This window comes from Cyprinus carpio, chromosome B16, assembly GCF_018340385.1.
Source record: "Cyprinus carpio isolate SPL01 chromosome B16, ASM1834038v1, whole genome shotgun sequence".
NCBI lineage: Eukaryota > Metazoa > Chordata > Actinopteri > Cypriniformes > Cyprinidae > Cyprinus > Cyprinus carpio.
In genome coordinates, this window is record NC_056612.1 from 8,521,323 (window position 1) to 8,541,095 (window position 19,773).

At 36.4% G+C, this 19,773-nt stretch overlaps 1 protein-coding gene across 2 annotated transcripts in view; it reads right to left on the reverse strand.

Annotated features, from left to right (window-relative positions):
* Positions 1–6,640: 6,640 nt before the first annotated feature.
* The window catches only part of LOC109090796 (carboxypeptidase Q-like), a 45,438-nt gene continuing 32,305 nt past the window's right edge, over positions 6,641–19,773 (reverse strand). For both annotated transcript variants that reach the window (XM_042740517.1, XM_042740516.1), the window contains exons 7-8: positions 12,243–12,444; positions 6,641–8,133 (exon numbers count right to left, since the gene is read on the reverse strand). In XM_042740517.1, coding sequence (XP_042596451.1) covers positions 7,973–8,133; positions 12,243–12,444 — 363 coding nt within the window. In that variant the 3' untranslated portion in view covers positions 6,641–7,972. The remainder of the gene's footprint in view (positions 8,134–12,242; positions 12,445–19,773) is intronic.

Sequence of the window (19,773 nt, forward strand, 5' to 3'; positions counted from 1 at the left end):
ATAATGATAAATAGCCTCTACGGCTTTACGCAATTTGGATGATTGACTACTAAAAGTGAAACTGAAAAACATGCACCAAAGAAAAAGGAAAAACATTACAGACAATAGGCAGGAGAGCAGGCTGTTTTACTATCATACCGCTCGATTGCAGTAAATTGCATCAGCACAGCCTCCGTTTCAATAGTCTAGTCGCTCCTTCCTAAATCTCAAGAATAACACGGTCTTGAAATCAATTTCAATAAGGAAAAAGTGACAAGTGCCTCATAAAATCAGCCATATAAGTTAAAGTGGATGTGCACTTCAACCTGTCAGAAAAAAAATCAGGACAAATGAACTTTCTGAAGGCTGATGGAGCAGATCTGTTCTCCAATAGGGCAGAATATAAAAACTGTATCTGCCCATTTTCATAAATTCTACTACTGTCTGTGGACTTAAAGTCGATTTAATTAAATGATTATTATTAAACTGAAAGGTTAAATATTGATTTACTCATGTGGTGGGCATGACCTGTTAGAAATCTAATACCCCTCCACAAACGGTCACCAGGCCATAAGCTGCATTTAGACTATCATTGATGTTAAAGGCTCAGTTTTATTAAAGGACCAAAGAGGATTTGATACGTCTTTCTAAGGGACACGCTTTCAGCTTTTCATTTCATACTGAATAGACAACAAAACTGGCCATGTTCTCTGCTTAAGCTTCATAGAATCCTAGGAATTCAAGGATTTTGATCTGTAGCACCTGTTGCACATTTTATTGAAAAGACTGGATTGCTGTGGCCATGTGAAAAGACGAGGCTGTGGAAAACTCATCTAAAGAGCAGTCACACATCCACACAGCAAAGTTATTGGAGCAGAAAGAGAGAAAACCATCCAATTAAGCCACTCAGTGGTTTCTCAAGCAGTTCAATTATATTTTTACTTCTTTAAGTGTTTATATTTTATTCAGAAAGCACATAACGAGAATAACGATTGAAGACTAAAGGGAACTGTTTATCCAAAGCAGATTGGCGAAAAACTATTACATGCCAAATGTACTTGAAAATGAACTCAATGAAAGATTGGAAATCAGATGAAAACCCAAAAATGAGACGAACTAGCTGAGTTGCACTGGCAGCCACAACTGAACATATCCTCCAGCTACAACAAACCTCACAGGGAAATAAAATTATAAATCTGCCGGATTTCAGTTACCCTGACGACACAAAAACATTTGATAAATCTTACATTTAGTGCCTTCCCATTGAAATATGTTCACAATATGTTACCAAATGGGTTGAGCTAACTTGGAAATTAGTCATAGATCGCTCAAATTGGATACATAAGAGATTAATCCTGTCTGAGATGTACTGCATGAAATATTCATTTAGCTGCTTTAGTGAATGGAATACACACTTGTATTTGGAATATCCTCTCTTCATCCCCCAGGGACATGACTTGTCTGGTTTTGTTTGTAAATATAAAACATTTTATCTATATAAGAAGATAAAACCTTCAATGGTCTGTACATTTTACACCACTTTTCATTAAAAGGCTACATTTTGTTTTGTTTTGTTTTTTAAGAAAAGTTTGCTTTACCTTCAGAAAGTGTTCATTATCAACCTTAGAAGGTTATATAATTCATTTTTTAATGGATCTGCCATTTCAGCATGTTTACAGTTTTTAACATAATTGTTTTAATTGTTCAAAATGAACAGTAAAAAAAAAAAAAAACTGAAGGAGTAACATGTTTGCAAATTTATCCTAAATACACTGCCATTAAGTAGGGGCTAAATAATGTGACACTGGTTTGCAGTTATTGATTGACACAGTCAAATTATTTTTACTTTGTTTATTAAGTTTTTCTTTTTCACCCAACGAACATAAGGATACTGATAAACGCAGGGCACAAGACTGGCTTTCACCATCTTCTTTGTAGCTCCTATGAACTAACAAAAGAGAAAATACTGTCAAGTTCAACAGTATGATGAACAAATATTAATGGTAACACTTTACAAGTAAGATGTCATTTGTTAACATTAATGTATTAACTAACGTGAATGAACAATACATTACACAATTTATTAATCTTTGTTAATGTTAATAAAAATGGTCATTCAATGTTCATGTTAGTTCACAGTGCATTAATGTTTACAAACACAACTTGTGATTTTAATAATGCATAAGTAAATGCTGAAATTAACGAACTAAGATTAATAAATGCTGTGGAAATATTGTTCACTATTATTTATATGTTAACTAATGTAATTAATGTTAACTAATGAACCTTACTGAAGAATGACTACAGATGAGGCATTAAGTGTATGGTACTGCGACCAACTTAACATTTTACAGAGTTTAATGTAGCAATGTGTCGCTCAGTTTTTCAAGATCAGTTTTAATCGTGTAACTGTTAATAGATTTGAACAAAGAAATAAAGTGTTGCTACGCACAGGCCGTATTGATTGCAAAAACAAAAATAAGACGAGTAAAGAAAATGTGGTACTTATTAAAATAATCACACTTTACTTAAATATATGAACACAGAAAACTGCTGTTAACAATATAATGTTTCCCATTCTATGACTAGTAAAATAATGGCAACTTACTCTGCCGAACACAGCTCTCCTCGGAATAGTTGCAGTGCTGCTCTTCTTCTTGTGTGACAGGTGTCAGCGTTAACCAGGAGCTCAACCAGGTACTGGTGCTGGAGTATTTACATGTGGTGTTATCATAAGAGAACTGTCAATTTTAAATATTGCGGTTATCGCTAATACCGGTATATCGTCACACACTAAATTAACACGATATCGATAATTGTTACTTTTAATATCACGGTTACTGTCAATACCGCGACACCCCTAGTCCCTATACACTAAAGTGTTACTTTTGTTTATCTGCTCCCCTGACATGATCACTAATGTAGTGTACCAAGACCCACAACAAGGCTTTCCATAACGTGTCTCTTACACCTGCAATAACGTGTTTATATTCACATTGACAGCATTATCAAAAGCTGGCAGCTTCAGGAGAGGCTCTCCGGTTTCAGTTTGCTGAGTAACAGAGATCTACATTTGGCCTGAAGGCATCCAGCCCCACAGAGATGCTTCGTTCCAAAAGCCACCCATCAACTATCTGAATTAATGACAGTAAAGCAGTCTTGCGGTGACTTTATTTCCTGTAGGGAATCAAACACATGAACCAAATAAAAATCTCACAGACTAACCAATATATATATATATATATATAATCTAAAGTGCAACAGTGAATGTCTTATAAATATATTTGGATTATTTTTAGTCAGCTTTTATCCATAAATCTTGGTTGGAGGTGTTAAGCTCCATTTGTATGGCCATTATTGGTGATTACCACAAATTAGTGAAAGTTTTTCCTCCTTCCTTCATAAGCAAAAAGCAAAAATTTGAGGCACTTACAAGTGTAAGGGAATGGGGCCAATTCGTAAACATCTAAACTTTAGATTGCAAATACTCACTGTTTCAAAGGTAGTTAGATTTTAGAATAAAATAAGTGCTTACTAACTTTTTCAGTGTGAAGTTATATTCAACGAAACACCTGAAATCTAAAAAAGACAGAGCCCTACATATGACACGGCCATGAATTAAGAATTCATTCCCACTAATTATTAGTTTGTTCCTTCATTGTAAATAAATTGTGGCCATTAATTAAGAATTAATTCCCGTATTTTAGTAAATTTGAGCCACTTGTACAACTTTGTTCCCTTGTTTTAATGAAATCAGAATAAATTAGTACAATGTGGCTATTATTTTATAAAACAAAAGAATGAATGTATGAGTCAAAGGAACAAATTCTTAATTTGCAGTCAAGATTTATGCAAAACGAGAGAACAAATTAATAAAACAAGGGAATAAATTCTTAATTTGTGGCCACGATAAATCTTTTAGCTTCACATTTTTTATTTTAAGAAATTCTTTTTTTTCTTGCGGTAATCAGCATTATGTCAGAAATGTTGCTGTTTTCTTTTAAGAACATTATTTTAAAAGCCTTCACCTGCTGCTCCTCAACCACCTTGACTTTTTTTTAGGTCTCCTCTATAACTCTGACATATTTGTGTGCTTGAATAAAGATGTCCTAACGCGCAACTTGGTGGAAAGAGGCGAGTTGATTCTATAAATAAAGCATGATGGATGGGCATCACGCTCCATAACCCTATGCAAAGAAAGTGACTCTGTGGAACTTTAAATTGGTTTGTGTTGTGTTTACTGGTGGGCTGTCTTCAATGTAGGTAAATGGAGGAAATAGTGGCCTTTCCCACTCACATGATTTTCCACCTCATTACACCAACAATCTCAGTGTAACCTCATTAAACTCAGTGGCCCTATATGGAAGTCTGTTAGTAAGCAGATGAAACTTTTAAGGCATATAAAATGGGTTTAGTATGATCAACAGTAACCACGTCACAATGAATGTTTTTACTTTCCGCGATCTGTGCTTCCTCGACCTGTAATTAAATTACTGACCGCTTCCATATGCATCCATCCCAGGCATGCTTTTAAGACCAAAGCCAAGTCTAGCATTCCAAACAACTCCAAACCTCACTTACACACACTTCTGTATCCATGATCTCTGGGAAAGTTAACGGATTGTGCCTCCTGTGTCTAGAATGAGCTCTAAGTTTTGTTTTCATAGGCCGAGTGGTGCCCTCACAAATCCTGACATCATTTCCAATAATATACACAAATGCGGTTAAAAGCTTCCAGCTGTTTTCTACTCAAAGCAATTCTCTCCTACACATAGGCTGGAATACAGCTGCAAAGGTGCGATTCTGTGACTTTTACCACCACACCCATGGTCTGCACTTTGTAACTCAAATGCATCAGCTCAAATCCAATCCTGACTACACTAAAAAAAATGAACATTCTCCAGAAGAAAGTTTAAAGCGATGTTCCAGGTTCGGTAAAAGTTAAAAGGAGAACACAAAAATTTAAATTCTGTCAGCATTTATGTATGTGCAAGCCTACAGTATAAGACTTTCAATTTTGTAACATATATGAAGATTTTTTTAACAAGCAACCTTCTCACACTTCAAAAATACATCGTTAAAGCAATCCATATGAATCAAGGAGTTTAATCCAAGTCTTCAGAACAGACACATGATAAACCGATTTAATTTCATATGTAAATATATCAAAGCACATACAGGGAGTACATCCAGAATCTCAAGAGTGCTTGGATACTGCATGAGAACATTCCTCAATGGTTCTCTCACATCAAACATTAAAGTTTGAACTTCTGTGAAATTCTGTGAAATGTTGATTGCATAGGCTTCAATGAATGGACAAAAATTATGAGAGAATATTAAAAATATCTTAATTTGTGTTCCAAAGATTAACAAAAGTCTTATAGGTTTGGAACAACATGAGGATGAGTAAATGTGAACTGTCCCTTTAAGCTCATTTGTGGCATAATGTTACAACGTTAAAAAAATACATAAATTATTTCGAATCAATTCTCCTTTTCTTAAAAAAATGGAAGTAATAATGAGGCACTTACAATGGAAGTAAATTTTTGAGTATTTGACCACAGAAATGAGAAGCTTGTAATTCTTTAAAATCAATTCTAAAAGCAATTCTTCTGTTAAAATGTGTGTACTTTTGGGGTTGTAAAGCTGTTTATTAAATTTTTTTTTTTTTTACAGCTGTTTTAGGGTTTATTGGTCAACATTGTGATGTCGATGAGGGCAGAAAACGGTGTATTTTTACCCAAAAAAATAATAATAAAAAAAAAAAATATATATATATATATATATATATATATATATATTTTTTTTTTTTTCAACTAAAATCACCATCTTTTTTCTTTATGATTTTCTTAACAAAAGTAAATGGGGACTGTTCACATTTGTAAGTGCCTCATAGTAGCCCTGATTTTGAAAATGTGGGACAAGTCAAAATAATTTCAAATCAATATACTGTAATATAACAAATATTGTTGACTGAACTTGTACTGAACCCAGAATATTGCTTTAAGAAATGTTGTGGCTGGATCTTGTCAATATATTGCATCTAGGCCAGAGAATAAGTCTTGGCAGCTTTTGATGAAGTCAAGTCTCTGAAATCCCAGGAGAATGCTTTTATGATATGGTCTCTAATCTGAGGCCCAAGGCAATGTAAAAGCAGCCTTGGGTCAAAGCCTATAAACTTTTGTTATCCGATCAAAGCAGAGAAACTTCTTCAGGAAACTGACCGATTAGCCTGTTAACCAAACTTATCTGGGTAATTTTCTCTATAAAATCTTCTGTGTCAAGAAAAAAAAGAGCATGTAATAGTTGCAAAAAGAAAAAAAATGCACAGATCCCAGGAAACTGGCACATACAGTAACCTCCCAAGTCTGTGACATTTCTCTTTGTGAAACATGTGCATTCAAGATGCTTGTATGATTCAGATTTATTCATGGCGAGTAGAAACCTGTGGGAAAACCAAAGACTGGGGCCGATTTTCTTGCATAATGTTCATATGTCCTCTCAATCCAAGTTGTCATAGAAACAAGTACTTACTTGTTTGATGTAATTGAAAACCAGACATTAAGTGCAGCTCACATGGGCACACGCACGTACAGTAATCCAGTAACACACAGGTACACTTTCAATATAAATACAGGAATAAAGAACAAATCCATCTAGATGATTTTTGTGCATTATGTTTTATTTATCAAGCATAAATTTTACATTTCAACCATAAATTAGCCATGTTGTCTAAAAAGTTGAAAACCAACTCACAAAGAAAGGTCTGAGACTTTTTGAAACCAGTTAATCACTATTAAATAGTTTTTTTGTGTTTTGTTTTCAGTTTAAGTGATGAAAAACAAGCCAACATGAGAATTGTTGCTTGTAGCTCAAGCAGTAGGATGTTGTACATTTAATTTACAATTTAACTCTCACCCTCATGTCATTCCAAACCAATTAAACTTTTGTTCACCTTCGAAACACACAAAAAAAGGAAACCTGAGAGATTTCTGTCCCTCCATTGAAAGTTCATGCAACTAAAATTTGTAAGCTTCAGAGAGTTCATAAAGACATCATAAAATGATTCCATATCATCTGTGCTGCTTAATTGTCTTCTTAAGAAACACAGTCACTTTATACCATAGATTTAATTTATACTTCTACTCACACATCAATCAACACACATAAGCCGAAGCTCAAAAAACAACATGTTTACCACATTTGATGTACTCTATGTAGTGTACACTGTGTGCGCTGATCAGTGTTTATGTATGAATAAAAGCCTGAATTAAATCTGTTCAGCATATAAAGCTATTGTGTCTCTTCAGTAGACTTGGACTAAACTGCTTTAAACTGCTAATTCATTTGGATTTATGAAGTGTTAAAGTTCAATGGAGGGAAAGAAATCTCTCAGGAGGATGATTTTCATCTAACCCTTTAATAACAACTTCTATGAAAAAAAGAGTGGAAGTATGACTAAACAGTAGCATATCCATTACTTTTTTTTTTTTTTTTAGGAAAGGAGAACTAGGCTTAGTTTCCAAGGGGAAGTCAGATGTTCTGATGACATATTCAGTGTGTGGAAAATGACATCATAATAGCATCACACTTTTTACATGAAATTGTGAAACCAAGACTTCCCAAGCTCATTTTAGCCACAGATGCTGGATCTTTATTCATAGATTTTTGTTGTTGTTGTTTTAATGTCATTTTAACATACATTATAAAGCACTTATTTTTATAGAACTGGCAAATCAGTGTATAAATTATGAATAGAAATGACAATTTCACATTAAAAAACTAAATTACACAATAGAAAATTAAAAAAGAAAATGACACAAGTATTAAAGTAGCAGTATATATTACATGACAGTGGAGTGATCAGGAGTGTACCTGAGGTTATGATGAAGTCAAATCACAAAAAATAAAGAATTCTCAAGGTAATGGTGTGCTCGACCGACTGCTATAAGCTGATGGACAGGGGTTTGTTCAGTCGTTTGTGAGTGACTCACTATCTGGGGAGCATTTCCTCCAGGTCAGCGACCACATAGGCCACCACGGCCCAAACAGCAGAACACAGGTTCATCTCCTCTGGGTTTTGGACGCTCATTGTGTCACCGTCACTATGGTAGAACCAGAAGTACCTCTGGTCTGCAGTGTGCAGGCTGGCGCCTGAGAAAAAAAGATACATAATGAACAGAACTGAAATGGTGTGATTCTGTGTTTCTTACGTGTGAAAATTGTCCTTCTGCCTTAGAATATTAAATAGTCTGGCTTACGTCTGCTCTTTAAAATAGTTCCCTCAAAAATAAAAATTTCATCGTCATTTACTCACCCACATATTCCAAACACACATTCTTTTCAATGCAGCTATATAAAAATTATGAATACTTCAAATGTTCTGAAGCCATATAATAGCACTTTATAAGAAACAAATTATGGAAGCTTGTTTCTGGAATAAAAAATAAAACAGGTAATTGCGACGAATTCTGAGATTACAACTTCTCAGTTTACAATTCTTCTTTTCACCACAGAATTAACAAAAGTAAATAAATAAAAAAGGTAATTTTGACTATATCTCACAGCTCTGGCTTTACTATGAGACATAGACTGTAAAGTGTAAAGTCAGAATTGTGAGATAAAATAGTTTTTATTATTTATGTATTTTTCTCTGGTGAAAATGGGCTTGCATAACAAACAGACATGGTTTTCTGAAAAGCTTAAATTCCTAGCTACTTTATGTAGTTACCATATTTTCCGGTACATAAGTGCCATTTTTATCATGAACTGTGCTGCAATTTAAAAACTAAAGTGACTTATATAATGACAATAACGTCAACATTTAGATTTGTACAGTGCATCGGCAGTTTCATTTCACTTTAAATAAATTAGTTTGGGCTTGCCATTTAATATAAATTCCAAAATAATTTATTTTTGTTTTATACTTTTATTTTTTATTCCTGTTCTTTTCTGAATGTTGTTAAATTTAAAGGTTTTGTTGTGGAGTGAGGCGATACAGTATTTATAGTATTTATAATGTATGTAAACTGGTATTTTAACATTAATCTGAATGTAATAATATAACGTGACTTACTGACTGATGTGACTTATTTGTTTTTTTTCCTTTTCGACACTTAAAAATGCATAAAGTGCAGCTTATTTTCTGGAAAATACAGACTGTCAAATATCTGAACAAATAATTATTTTGAATTAGATCTGAATGATTTGTTCAGTTTTAAGATGCATCTGGTTCACAGTTACAAATGTAATGCGTCATAGCGTCTGACTGGATGGGGAATATTATCAATTTCATTCAGTTTCTCACGCACAGCTATCGTATGGCTCTAGAACACTGGGAATATAACAGGAACGACATCGAACAATTTTATGATTCATTTATGGTGTTTTTGTGTCGTATTTAAAACTTGAAAGCTCCAGGCCACTTTCATAGTAACAGCATGAAAAAAAAAGTCTTCAGAATTTTGCTTCTTGCATTTCACTGAAAAAGGAAGTCGTATGAGTTTCGAATGACATGGTGTGTAAATTACCATTCATTTTAGGGCCATTACAAAACGACTGCAAGCTATTCTTTTTGTTTAGTTTTAAACTCTGTATGGGTTTTCATATTCCTAGGCCTTGATCCAAGTGACGCTGATGACAAGCTGACCATGGCAGTGACTCATTAACACAGCATCACTCATACAAAATCATTTTAGGATCAGTGTGACATAAACATCGACAAAAACGTTTTCTATATCCCACTGCAGGCCTCATTCTCTGTGTTTAGAGGAGCAATAGAATCCAGAATGCATGTGGTTGCAGTTAAAGCCTGTTTGCCTGCCATCTATTTCTGTCCTGATCCCATATGTGAACAGGCACCAGCCACAAGATTCTTTATTCCCCTGGAAATTCAGGGACAGAGTTTTGTTTGACCTTAGAAGGGTGCTTGGTGAAGCATTGCTTATTCTCTGTCCTAGAATCAATAGTGTGAGGTGTACGGTGCAGTGAACTGAAAAAACTGCACAGGGTTGAGGCTACGTTCCAACAAACCTCCAATGTAAGCGCAACTATCAGTACGGCGCTTACTATCTATCTATATATCATTAGACTCTTATCTTGTAACAAAATTAATTCTATCTATCTATCTATCTATCTATCTATCTATCTATCTATCTATCTATCTATCTATCTATCTATCTATCTATCTATCTATCTGGCCATACTAGTTTGGGGTCAGATATTTTAAAATAAAATTAATACTTGTTTTTCAAGAATGCATTAAAGAATGCATTAAATGCAATAAATTGATCAAAATTGACTCTATATTATACTATATTTCAAGTAAATGGCGTTTTTTTTTTTTTTCATCAAATAATCCTGAAAAGAAACATTTTACAGTTTCTGCAAAAATATTAAGCAGCACAATATACGGAAGACAGTAATATAGTAGTTATAATAGTTAATAATAGTTATAACTATTAATAATAGTTAATAATAGTTATTTTATATTATTATCCAGTTGTATTAATTGCAATGATATTTTTGATCACATAAATGCAGTTTAGCTGAGCTTAAGAAAGAAAGGTAATTTATCAAACTCTTATTCTGCTTTTGATTTTTGGATTATTACTGACTGCACCGTTAACACTATACCAGATAAATACCTATAATACTACAACACATTTGTGGTACATTCTACAATATCCAACAGCAAATACAAACCGTATCAAGCTCCGCTTTTGAGTTGGTAAGCTACCATGACTGTAACAGAAACCATCTTAGCTTACATTAAACTTGAGAGAAGCTGCTGAAAAGCGATGCCAAGATTTCATGTTTGAATTTGCAGCTTTATCAAGGGGCAACTTGTGATTACACATCAAATGCAGCAAAAAATCTTCTGTTGTTGGAAAACAGAAAGCAGCTCAAGTTGCTCTGTGTTGCTGTGGCTGTTTAGACAGCTGTGTGAGTGATTCATTTGTTTAACGTGTTGGCTTTAAACTTCAGCTGAATTTCGCCATACATTTCTACATTCCTCCTGCTGCATTAATTTTTTCCTGCAGTGTATGTCATAGTCAATTCATCTGATAACACTGTGTGCAGTGCAGCGAGGGAACAACCGATCCTCTTGTGTGCCGCAGTTCATTTGTGGTTAAAGCAATCAGACTGGTGACTACTGACATTAATGAGATTTATCCATTCTAATGCTCAAGTAATTTAATATGATGATGGGAGAAGGCAGTATAGCTGCCATGCGTGACTTTTCACAAGAGCTAATGACTGCTTATACAGTGGGGTCGCAGAGTCTGAAATCACATTGTGAAGCAAGAAAAAAGAAAAGTTATGACATAAAATGAACACCAAATATTTATATTTCTAGGTCACTAAATCAAATGTAAGCAGATCTGTGACACAGACCAGGCAAGGTACAAAAGTTCAGATATTCTTGCCAGAAAAAGATGCTCTTTGGAACATGCTCGATGAAGTGAATTGTTAAATCATGTTCATTTTTTACTGTTCAACTTTTTACTTTTTTTATGCTAAAGACAAATCAAAAAGAAAATAATTGAAAAACGTATTAACTTTGAAAAGTGCAAAGTGGAAGTATCTTCAGGACTTCAGGAATCCCACTGTAACTGTTACACCAGAAAACTGCAGAGAAGACACTCTGATGCTACAAACAGAAATATTGAAGATACTGGTCACGGTTTGTTATCTTAATAGCAATAGAAATCATCAATAGTCATAAAAAGCAAACTCTGCCAGTTTTCTGAGTGTGAAAATATTAAATGATACACTACATTGCACCTGTCCGAATCTGCTCCTGGGGGCTAACCATGTGAGTGCTCTTCACTTCTGCCAAGTTTCCCAAGATTTTCAGAGCCAATTTCACAGACCATTGGCTGAACTCAAACAATTAATGCAGTTCTTTTAGTCATTAGACTGCTGAAGTCCATTGCTGTTTAAATGAGGAAAGCACAAAAAAAAAAAAAAAGAGTATAAAATAAAACACATTACATGTGTATAACCATGTTTGCTTAGTGAGTGGCTTCTTAGCTTAACAATGACTATGATAAAAGCAAATATAAATAGTATAAAATAGGTACAAAGGGTACATTTTGTGTTCACAGAAGAAAGAAGGTTTGGAATGACATGACAGTGAATAGTAAATTTTCAAATTTGGGTGAACTGTCCTTTTAATACAGATTGTGCAGTTTTACTTTGTTAATTGCAATCAATCACAAGGCAAGATCCTGAAATAAATTCTGCTAGTTGAAACTGACCTGGAACCCCAGCCTTCATCCACATGTTAATGTCTGTTCCCTCTCCATGTTCTTCAAGCGACGTGACATTGATGGAAGCCAACAGTTTCATCACCTCCTTCATGATTGCCCGAGCTTTGTCACTGCCAGTGAACTGCAGTCCCAATGGACTGAAGGTGCCCAGGTCAGACTCCATTACCAGGTCAAAGTTCGAGATGTTAGCCTTTGAGAAGTGGAGAAGAGTAGAAATATACTTAAAAATGCTATTATATTACTGTATATTATATTATATATTTAGACGTGTCAACTTAACTAATTAACTAAAAAAAAAAATTATAAAAAAAAAAAAACACAATTAAAATATTTTAACGCAGTTAATGCACCGGCTCTGCCCCCAGACTCGTACATCATCTTACATTTCATGCAGTTGACTGTTGACAAATATGATGCAGGGCAACAACTCCATAAATGACAGTTATGCCCTAAAATTCAAAATACTGGTGCAAAAATGCCCATGTATGTGTTTTTGTCTCATATTTATATCATTTGATAAGTGACAGGTGCGCCGCTATTGTTTGTGGGCCCCCTGAAGAGCATATTCACTCTGGCCTCCCTACCGAAATCACGTCACTTCCCCCTCAGTAGAAATCACGTAAACAAAAATAGAGGTCCAGGGCGCCAGGCCCTTGGAATAGTCCTAACCTCCTCCCCTTTACAGCGCCCCTGATAATCAGTGTTGGGGACTTTTAAAAGTAATGCCTTACACTATTGCGTTACTCCCTAAAAAAGTAACTAAATACGTTACTTAGTTATTTTTATGGAAAGTAATGTGTTACATTACTTTTGCGTTACTTTCACGTTACTTTTTAAATATGAGCAGGGCTTGATTGTTTTTTAATATAAGAAGTTCTATTTATAGCAAATGTAAAAGCCCTTTCACACCAAAAAATGTAATGAATAAAACTCAGGCTGAAGGAAAAGTACATTCACGTCTGTACAGTAGAACACAGGAGAAGAAGGTTCAACACTCTTCAGCAATAAAAAAAAAAACAATGAAGCACAATTGTAAGTTTATCTAAAGTCATTTTTTGATTATTAGTATGGTTGAACTGGATCATTAAAGGTCAGCAGCAAAGACACTGTTAATAAAATGGGAATAGATACATTTGTGTTTTGCGTCATATTCTGAGTTTGCATTTCACTGTTTTGATTAATTTTGATGAATACTAAATCTGTTTTATTTTTTGTTTTTTTGTGAGTGGGATGAATTAATGCACATTCACATTTAGTCTAGAAATGGAAGCGTAAGCGTAAGTTCTACTAGGAAGACTAAATGTCACGTCACATTACAATTAAGGTCTAGCCAATCGGCTTTCAACACGATGGATATAAAAGCGCATTACTCACATCCTATTTTGTGTTTGCAGATACCGCCGCTGTCATTTTTGCGCAAACTGTCGTTTAGGCTATTGCCTGACTTTCACTGGGTTACTTGCAGTTAAGTTCGTCTCCTGCAAGCTATTGCGAGTTTGACATTCCTCTCAAGATGCACATTAGATAGTTGGCTTTGCTCTGGTGTCATGAATGTTTTTGGTCGTTAGTAGCGTTGGATGATACACAGGCTTCGGAGTTTCCTCGGCAGAGGAAGTGAAACATTGGCGGAGTTCCGAGTGCTTTCCAGTGTTTCCAGGTTTTTCAAAACCGCCAATTGCTACTCAAAACTATCCCAATCGCGTTTCGAGAAGGGAAAACGCGTTTCCCTGACGAAAAAAAAAAAAAATCACATTCCAGGCGCTAAATAGCACATTATTGGGGTCGCTTCAACTCGTGGACATGTAAAGCAACCCGCAGCAACAGTGTTACAATATCCCAATTCCTCAGAAAAATCGAGGACATTGCAACGCCGGTGCTTTCCGAGCTGTCGTGTCGGCGCGGCGCTGCTTGTGGTCTCTATCAACAAAATATTTCATCTGTACGCTCACGTGAACCTGCACGCATGAAATCTCTCTGGGGCCTGCTGACGGTCCCTCTTTTCGGCATCTCGCTTTCATCAGCCTACACCTTATAAGTATAATTTTTGTTTTATGCGGTTGGGCATACATTTTATTCTCTGCAAGGTTATTTGCTCAAACGTTTAAGATAAAGCGTTTGGGTGTTGCGTGATGGTTTATCTAGCAAACTTGCGCTGCATGATCAAGATGTTAATCAAACTAATACATTCAATGTTCGGAACAACTCTTTCTTAAGGCATCTTAAGGCTTGTTATTAAAGGCTTACAATCTTTTTAGCCTACTGATAAAGATCGTTGCTCGTATTATTCCTTCTGAAAAAGGGGCTATGTTTTGCACACCTTTAAGTTTTTTTTGTCTTAATCATATGCTTTTGTCTTTATTCAGTCATTGTTTCATCTGCATCTATCTACAATAATTCTGAATGCCTCGTAAAGGAATGGGGGTCACTCGTCGGGTTCCCATGGTTATATGGAGTCATCAAACTTTGTGGGAATTCCATGGCTGCAGATGCAGAGAACTTTGGCTCTCACCTCATCTTTACGCAGGTCACTCTCTGGACTGGCGCTATTATGAAGCAGGCTCTATCAAGCTGATGTATATGGTCATCTTTCAATTGAGTTCTAGGTAAGAGTCGGCTCATCTTTAAAGTCCACGTGAACCGGGGGTTCGCTGCTGACTTTATTTCAGTGTGGTGACGTATTTCCAGCTGAAACGGAATATTGAATAGAGGGCATGGTTTTTGTTTGCACTTCTAATCTGTCTTTCACTTATCGCAAACTAATGGTTGGAGGGGTGTGTTTAAGGATATTCTGCCCATGCCGTCAAACTGCCGTCATTAGAAAAGGAATGCAATTCCACAGCAGAAGTAAATGTTCAGATTTTGATTAAGGATTACAAAGAAGATTATTTCTTTCTTTTTCAGCGGATTAACTTGCACAGATCATTTACATCAATACTAGCCATGTGTGCTAGTAAAGTCAATTTTGATTTCACGCAGACTTTAAGTTATAATCGAGGCTTGTTTTGGTCTTACCCGGCTGTTGCTGCCTTCACCTTACACAGACTGCTGAGGCACTTTGCATACCTCTGCTATGATGGTCATCAGGGACGGTGTCCATTACAGTTATGAAGTTTGGCCTATTGTGGCCTTCACATGTCACAACGACTTTGCTTAAATTGAGGATCTGGCTCATTTTCTATTTTTTTTTTTGGTGGGGGGGGGGGTGTGGGGGGAGGACAGGTTGCTCTGCAGTTTCTGGCAGTTAGATGGAGTTTTATCAAGAGTGCGCAGGAGTCTAGCCTAAAGAATTGTATCTGTGTATATGCTCTTATGTCTGCTAGAACCCTAATTCTACCTCTTATCAATTAACCTAATCACCTTCTCAGTGAGGTGGTTTAGAATTCCTGTAATTTGCCTTCAGGCTGCTATGTTCATGATCCTCCTCATTGGATGTCCGTCAAGATCAGACTTTATTCACGTAATGCTCAAGGTACAGTATAATACTCTTAGCAAACTACTGGTGGTGACTACTTCTCACATGCTCCCCATGTCCAGTTTATCATGGTTTTTCACACACAATGGTCTATCGTTGTCATCTACACAAGGCTTTCACATCACATAGCTTAAAGAAAAGTACATTGCCCATCAACATAATGTAATGCGTGTGTTTAAGGTAAATTAAGCAAATACTGGTGGTGGTTGTGTTACACCTATTCATTACATTTACTCTTCCACAGCCTCTCGCAGGCTTCCGTCATGGCCTTAGCAGCTATACTCTCTACGGCCTCTTGTAGCGTTCTTTCACGGCCTATCGGGGGCCTTTGTCTCTGGGGCTGGTTCAGCTCAATGTAGTCACGTTTAGAAGCTGCGGTCTGTCACCGCTTCTATACACTGGTCACGAATGCTGTTGAACTCGGAGTACAAACATCAGATATGAAGCTACTGGGAAGATGGTCATCCTCCGCATTGGAATTCCACATTAGACCTGAAATACTAAACATCTTAAGGTATATCAAGCTGTCCTCAAGGTAATCTATATGCAAATAATGGTGGTGGTACAATTCCTCTTCATATTACTCCCAAAAACCTCTGATTACTGTGGCTTAACTTGTTCTTTCTTTTTGTGGCCCGTCTTTCGTAGCCTTCCCCTCTGTTACCCATCTCGTGGTGTTCCCACCGTGGTCTAATTACATGGCCTTCCTCTCTGTGCATATAGCATTTCACTTCATTCTACGGCCTCTTGGCTTTCTCACTATGGTCAATTTGGACATCCTTCTCTGCGGGCTAGCTAGGCCTTTTCTCTGCGGCCTTCGTGGCTTTCTTTTTGTGGCCCGCCGGGGCCGTTCCCACTGTGGCCCGCCGGGGCCGTTCCCACTGTCCGGCCTATCGTGGCCTGTCTCTCTGCCTCACTGTCCGGCCTATCGTGGCCTGCCTATCTGCCTCACTGTCCGGCCTATCGTGGCCTGTCTCTCTGCCTCACTGTCCGGCCTATCGTGGCCTGTCTCTCTGCCTCACTGTCCGGCCTATCGTGGCCTGCCTATCTGCCTCACTGTCCGGCCTATCGTGGCCTGCCTATCTGCCTCACTGTCCGGCCTATCGTGGCCTGCCTATCTGCCTCACTGTCCGGCCTATCGTGGCCTGTCTCTCTGCCTCACTGTCCGGCCTATCGTGGCCTGCCTCTCTCTCTCACTGTCCGGCCTATCGTGGCCTGCCTCTCTCTCACTGTCCGGCCTATCGTGGCCTGCCTCTCTCTCTCACTGTCCGGCCTATTGTGGCCTCTCTCAAAGGCTCTGTGGTCTATCTTCATTGCCATATAAGCTAATACTTTAGCTATAATCTGATGTTGTATTTTATGTCTGGCTAATTATCTCAATTTATCTCTTTCGTTCATGTTCTAGGATCCTCTAAGAAATACTTCATCTGGTGCGTATTACATTATTCTTCTTTCTTTTGGGGTAGGCTCCGCCCTGCCTTCGTCTTCGGCAGGATTAGCTGGTATCTACAAACTTCAGATCCACGCTACGGATGGGGCCTACGCCAAAATTATATTTTTTGTGTTGTTGTAAATAAATACTTCAGTCTTATCTCCACCTCCCTGAGTCTTTCTGGTAGAACTACAGTAACATCATGTTCACACAGCGCACACAACGCCTCCATACTTCCGATTTCTCCCAATATGGGAACAGGAGGCTTGTCAGTCAAAAAAATGGGAATACAAAGTAACTGGCGTTACTTTTTTGAAAAAGTAACTCAGATATTTTCTTGTAAATTAAAAAGTAATGCGTTACTTTACTAGTTACTTGAAAAAAGTAATCTGATTACGTAACTCGCGTTACTTGTAATGCATTACCCCCAACACTGCTGATAATCAATATCACACGAATGCTGTTTGTTCCAAATATCATGAGTTTAAATGTGATTTTATAAAACAGTTCAGTAAATAAGAAATTGAGATGGTTATATCTAACCTGAAAAATAAGCTTTTTATAATGCTATTTGAGCAAAGTAAACAACATTTATGACACAGTTGTCATCAGATTTCATTGGTGACTTCAAATATGTAATTTAATCGTAAACTTAGTGAAATGTTTTGGAGAATTTGATGTTTCCCCATTCAAAGTGATAGGAGCTGCACTTGCATGCCTGAGAGGCATTTCAAAGATGTCCGCCGATTGACATGACTTGCCGTAAAGGGACTTTGTTATATTTTAAACATAATATTTTTTATATATATATATATATATATATATATATATATATATATATATATATATAATTTTTTTTTTTGCTCAATTTTGCAGAGAACATAATTAGCCTTTTAAACACTTCCTTTAAAGCCACAGCAGAATTGTCCAATTGCACGTCCCCGAGCAACACAGCGGTGTTTAGTTTTTGAATGAATCCGTGTTTTGAACGAATTGTGTGAATCAATGATTCAAAGGCCCATTCATAAACAGCCCATTTACTTCATTCCTGAATGAATCAGCCGTTCTATGAATGAATGAGGCCCCGTCCACACAGAGATGCGTTTCGCTGTATACGCATACATTTTTTATTGTATAGGTGTTTTGTCCACACGGAGTGAAACCGACATTTTTTGAAACCCAGAGTGGATAAATTTTAAAATGCAGCCCTTCCGTTTTCGTGTGGACAGTGAATCCGTATATTTTCTGAAAAGATGACGTCATCAGCCCACGTCTCGCCCCTAGTCAGACACCGCTACATTATGTAATAGCAACAAAAACATGAACAAACACTGAACGATTGTCTTTTAATTAACTAACATTAACACATATTAATAAATGTATTGTTCCATGTTCGTTTGTATACCGTGCGCAAGGTTTATGTGCATAGTCCAAAGCTCTGGCTTCCTGTGGACGTAGCCTGAATGACTCATAAAGACATTTACCGCAACTCTGCTGGCAGATTTAGTTTTGTATTTAGAGGATCATTTAATTAAAACAATAATAATAACAATAGTTATAATAATAATAATAATATTGAACCGCAAAAATACTGAGATGTTTCTCAAATTATCTTCTTTTATTTTCCATAGTTTAATCAACTGACAGCCCTAATTATATTATATTATATTATATTATAAAGCAATAAATTATAATTTTTTTTGTTAATCTGAGTTCTTGTATCCACAGTTTTTTTATTTTTATATCTTTTTTTAATGATGGTTGGTTTCATTCTCAACTGTGAATTGCCAGCCCAAGTCATACAAAGACCTACCAACTATCCACATAATTGGATGCAATACAGTAAAAAGTTGGGTCAGTGGCCAAAACACAGCATTTGAATTCTGCTTGGCCTGAAACCACCACTCTTTGATCAGACTCCAACCACATAAAGTGAAAACGAAATCCCATGGCACTGTGCAGATACAATGGAGATTCAAGTCCAACTGCTGGCTAAATTATTCCATACCATAAAGTATCACTTTACAGCACACAGACCTGACAAATACGGTTTATTGCACTCTTCGGTCCAAAACCAGAAGAGGCCAAGTAAAACATTATTGACAGAAATAAAAGCTAGATGGATGGGTGCCACAGCACTTGGGTTTGTATGGGAAATTTCAGCCAATTTGCTCCTCTTGCTAAAATTAGGATCAAGTCTGAGAGTACTTTCACCATTAAAACAGAAACCACACAAACCTGGTAAAACCTTTTTGTCAGATGTCGTTACCCAAGACAGTAAAATAATCCATTTAAATAATTCTAAACAGATCTAATTGTGAGGGTACTGTGTGCTTTCAGGATAAAAGAGAAAATCCATCCAATTCTTTGATGAAAGATCTCAAAAATGCTCAAGGACAAAAGAGCACTTGTATAACGAACAGAGCAAAATGTGCTTACTTACAAAGTCTACATTAATTTTCTGAAACATTCTGTGCTTAACTGATATAACAACATTTGCAAACAGTTTTCAAAATACATAAAACATTCCATAGATTGTTAGTACAGACAACTCAGATGAGCTGTGGCACATTCTAGAACAAGGGTATCAAACTCCTAAAAGGTCACAAGCTGTG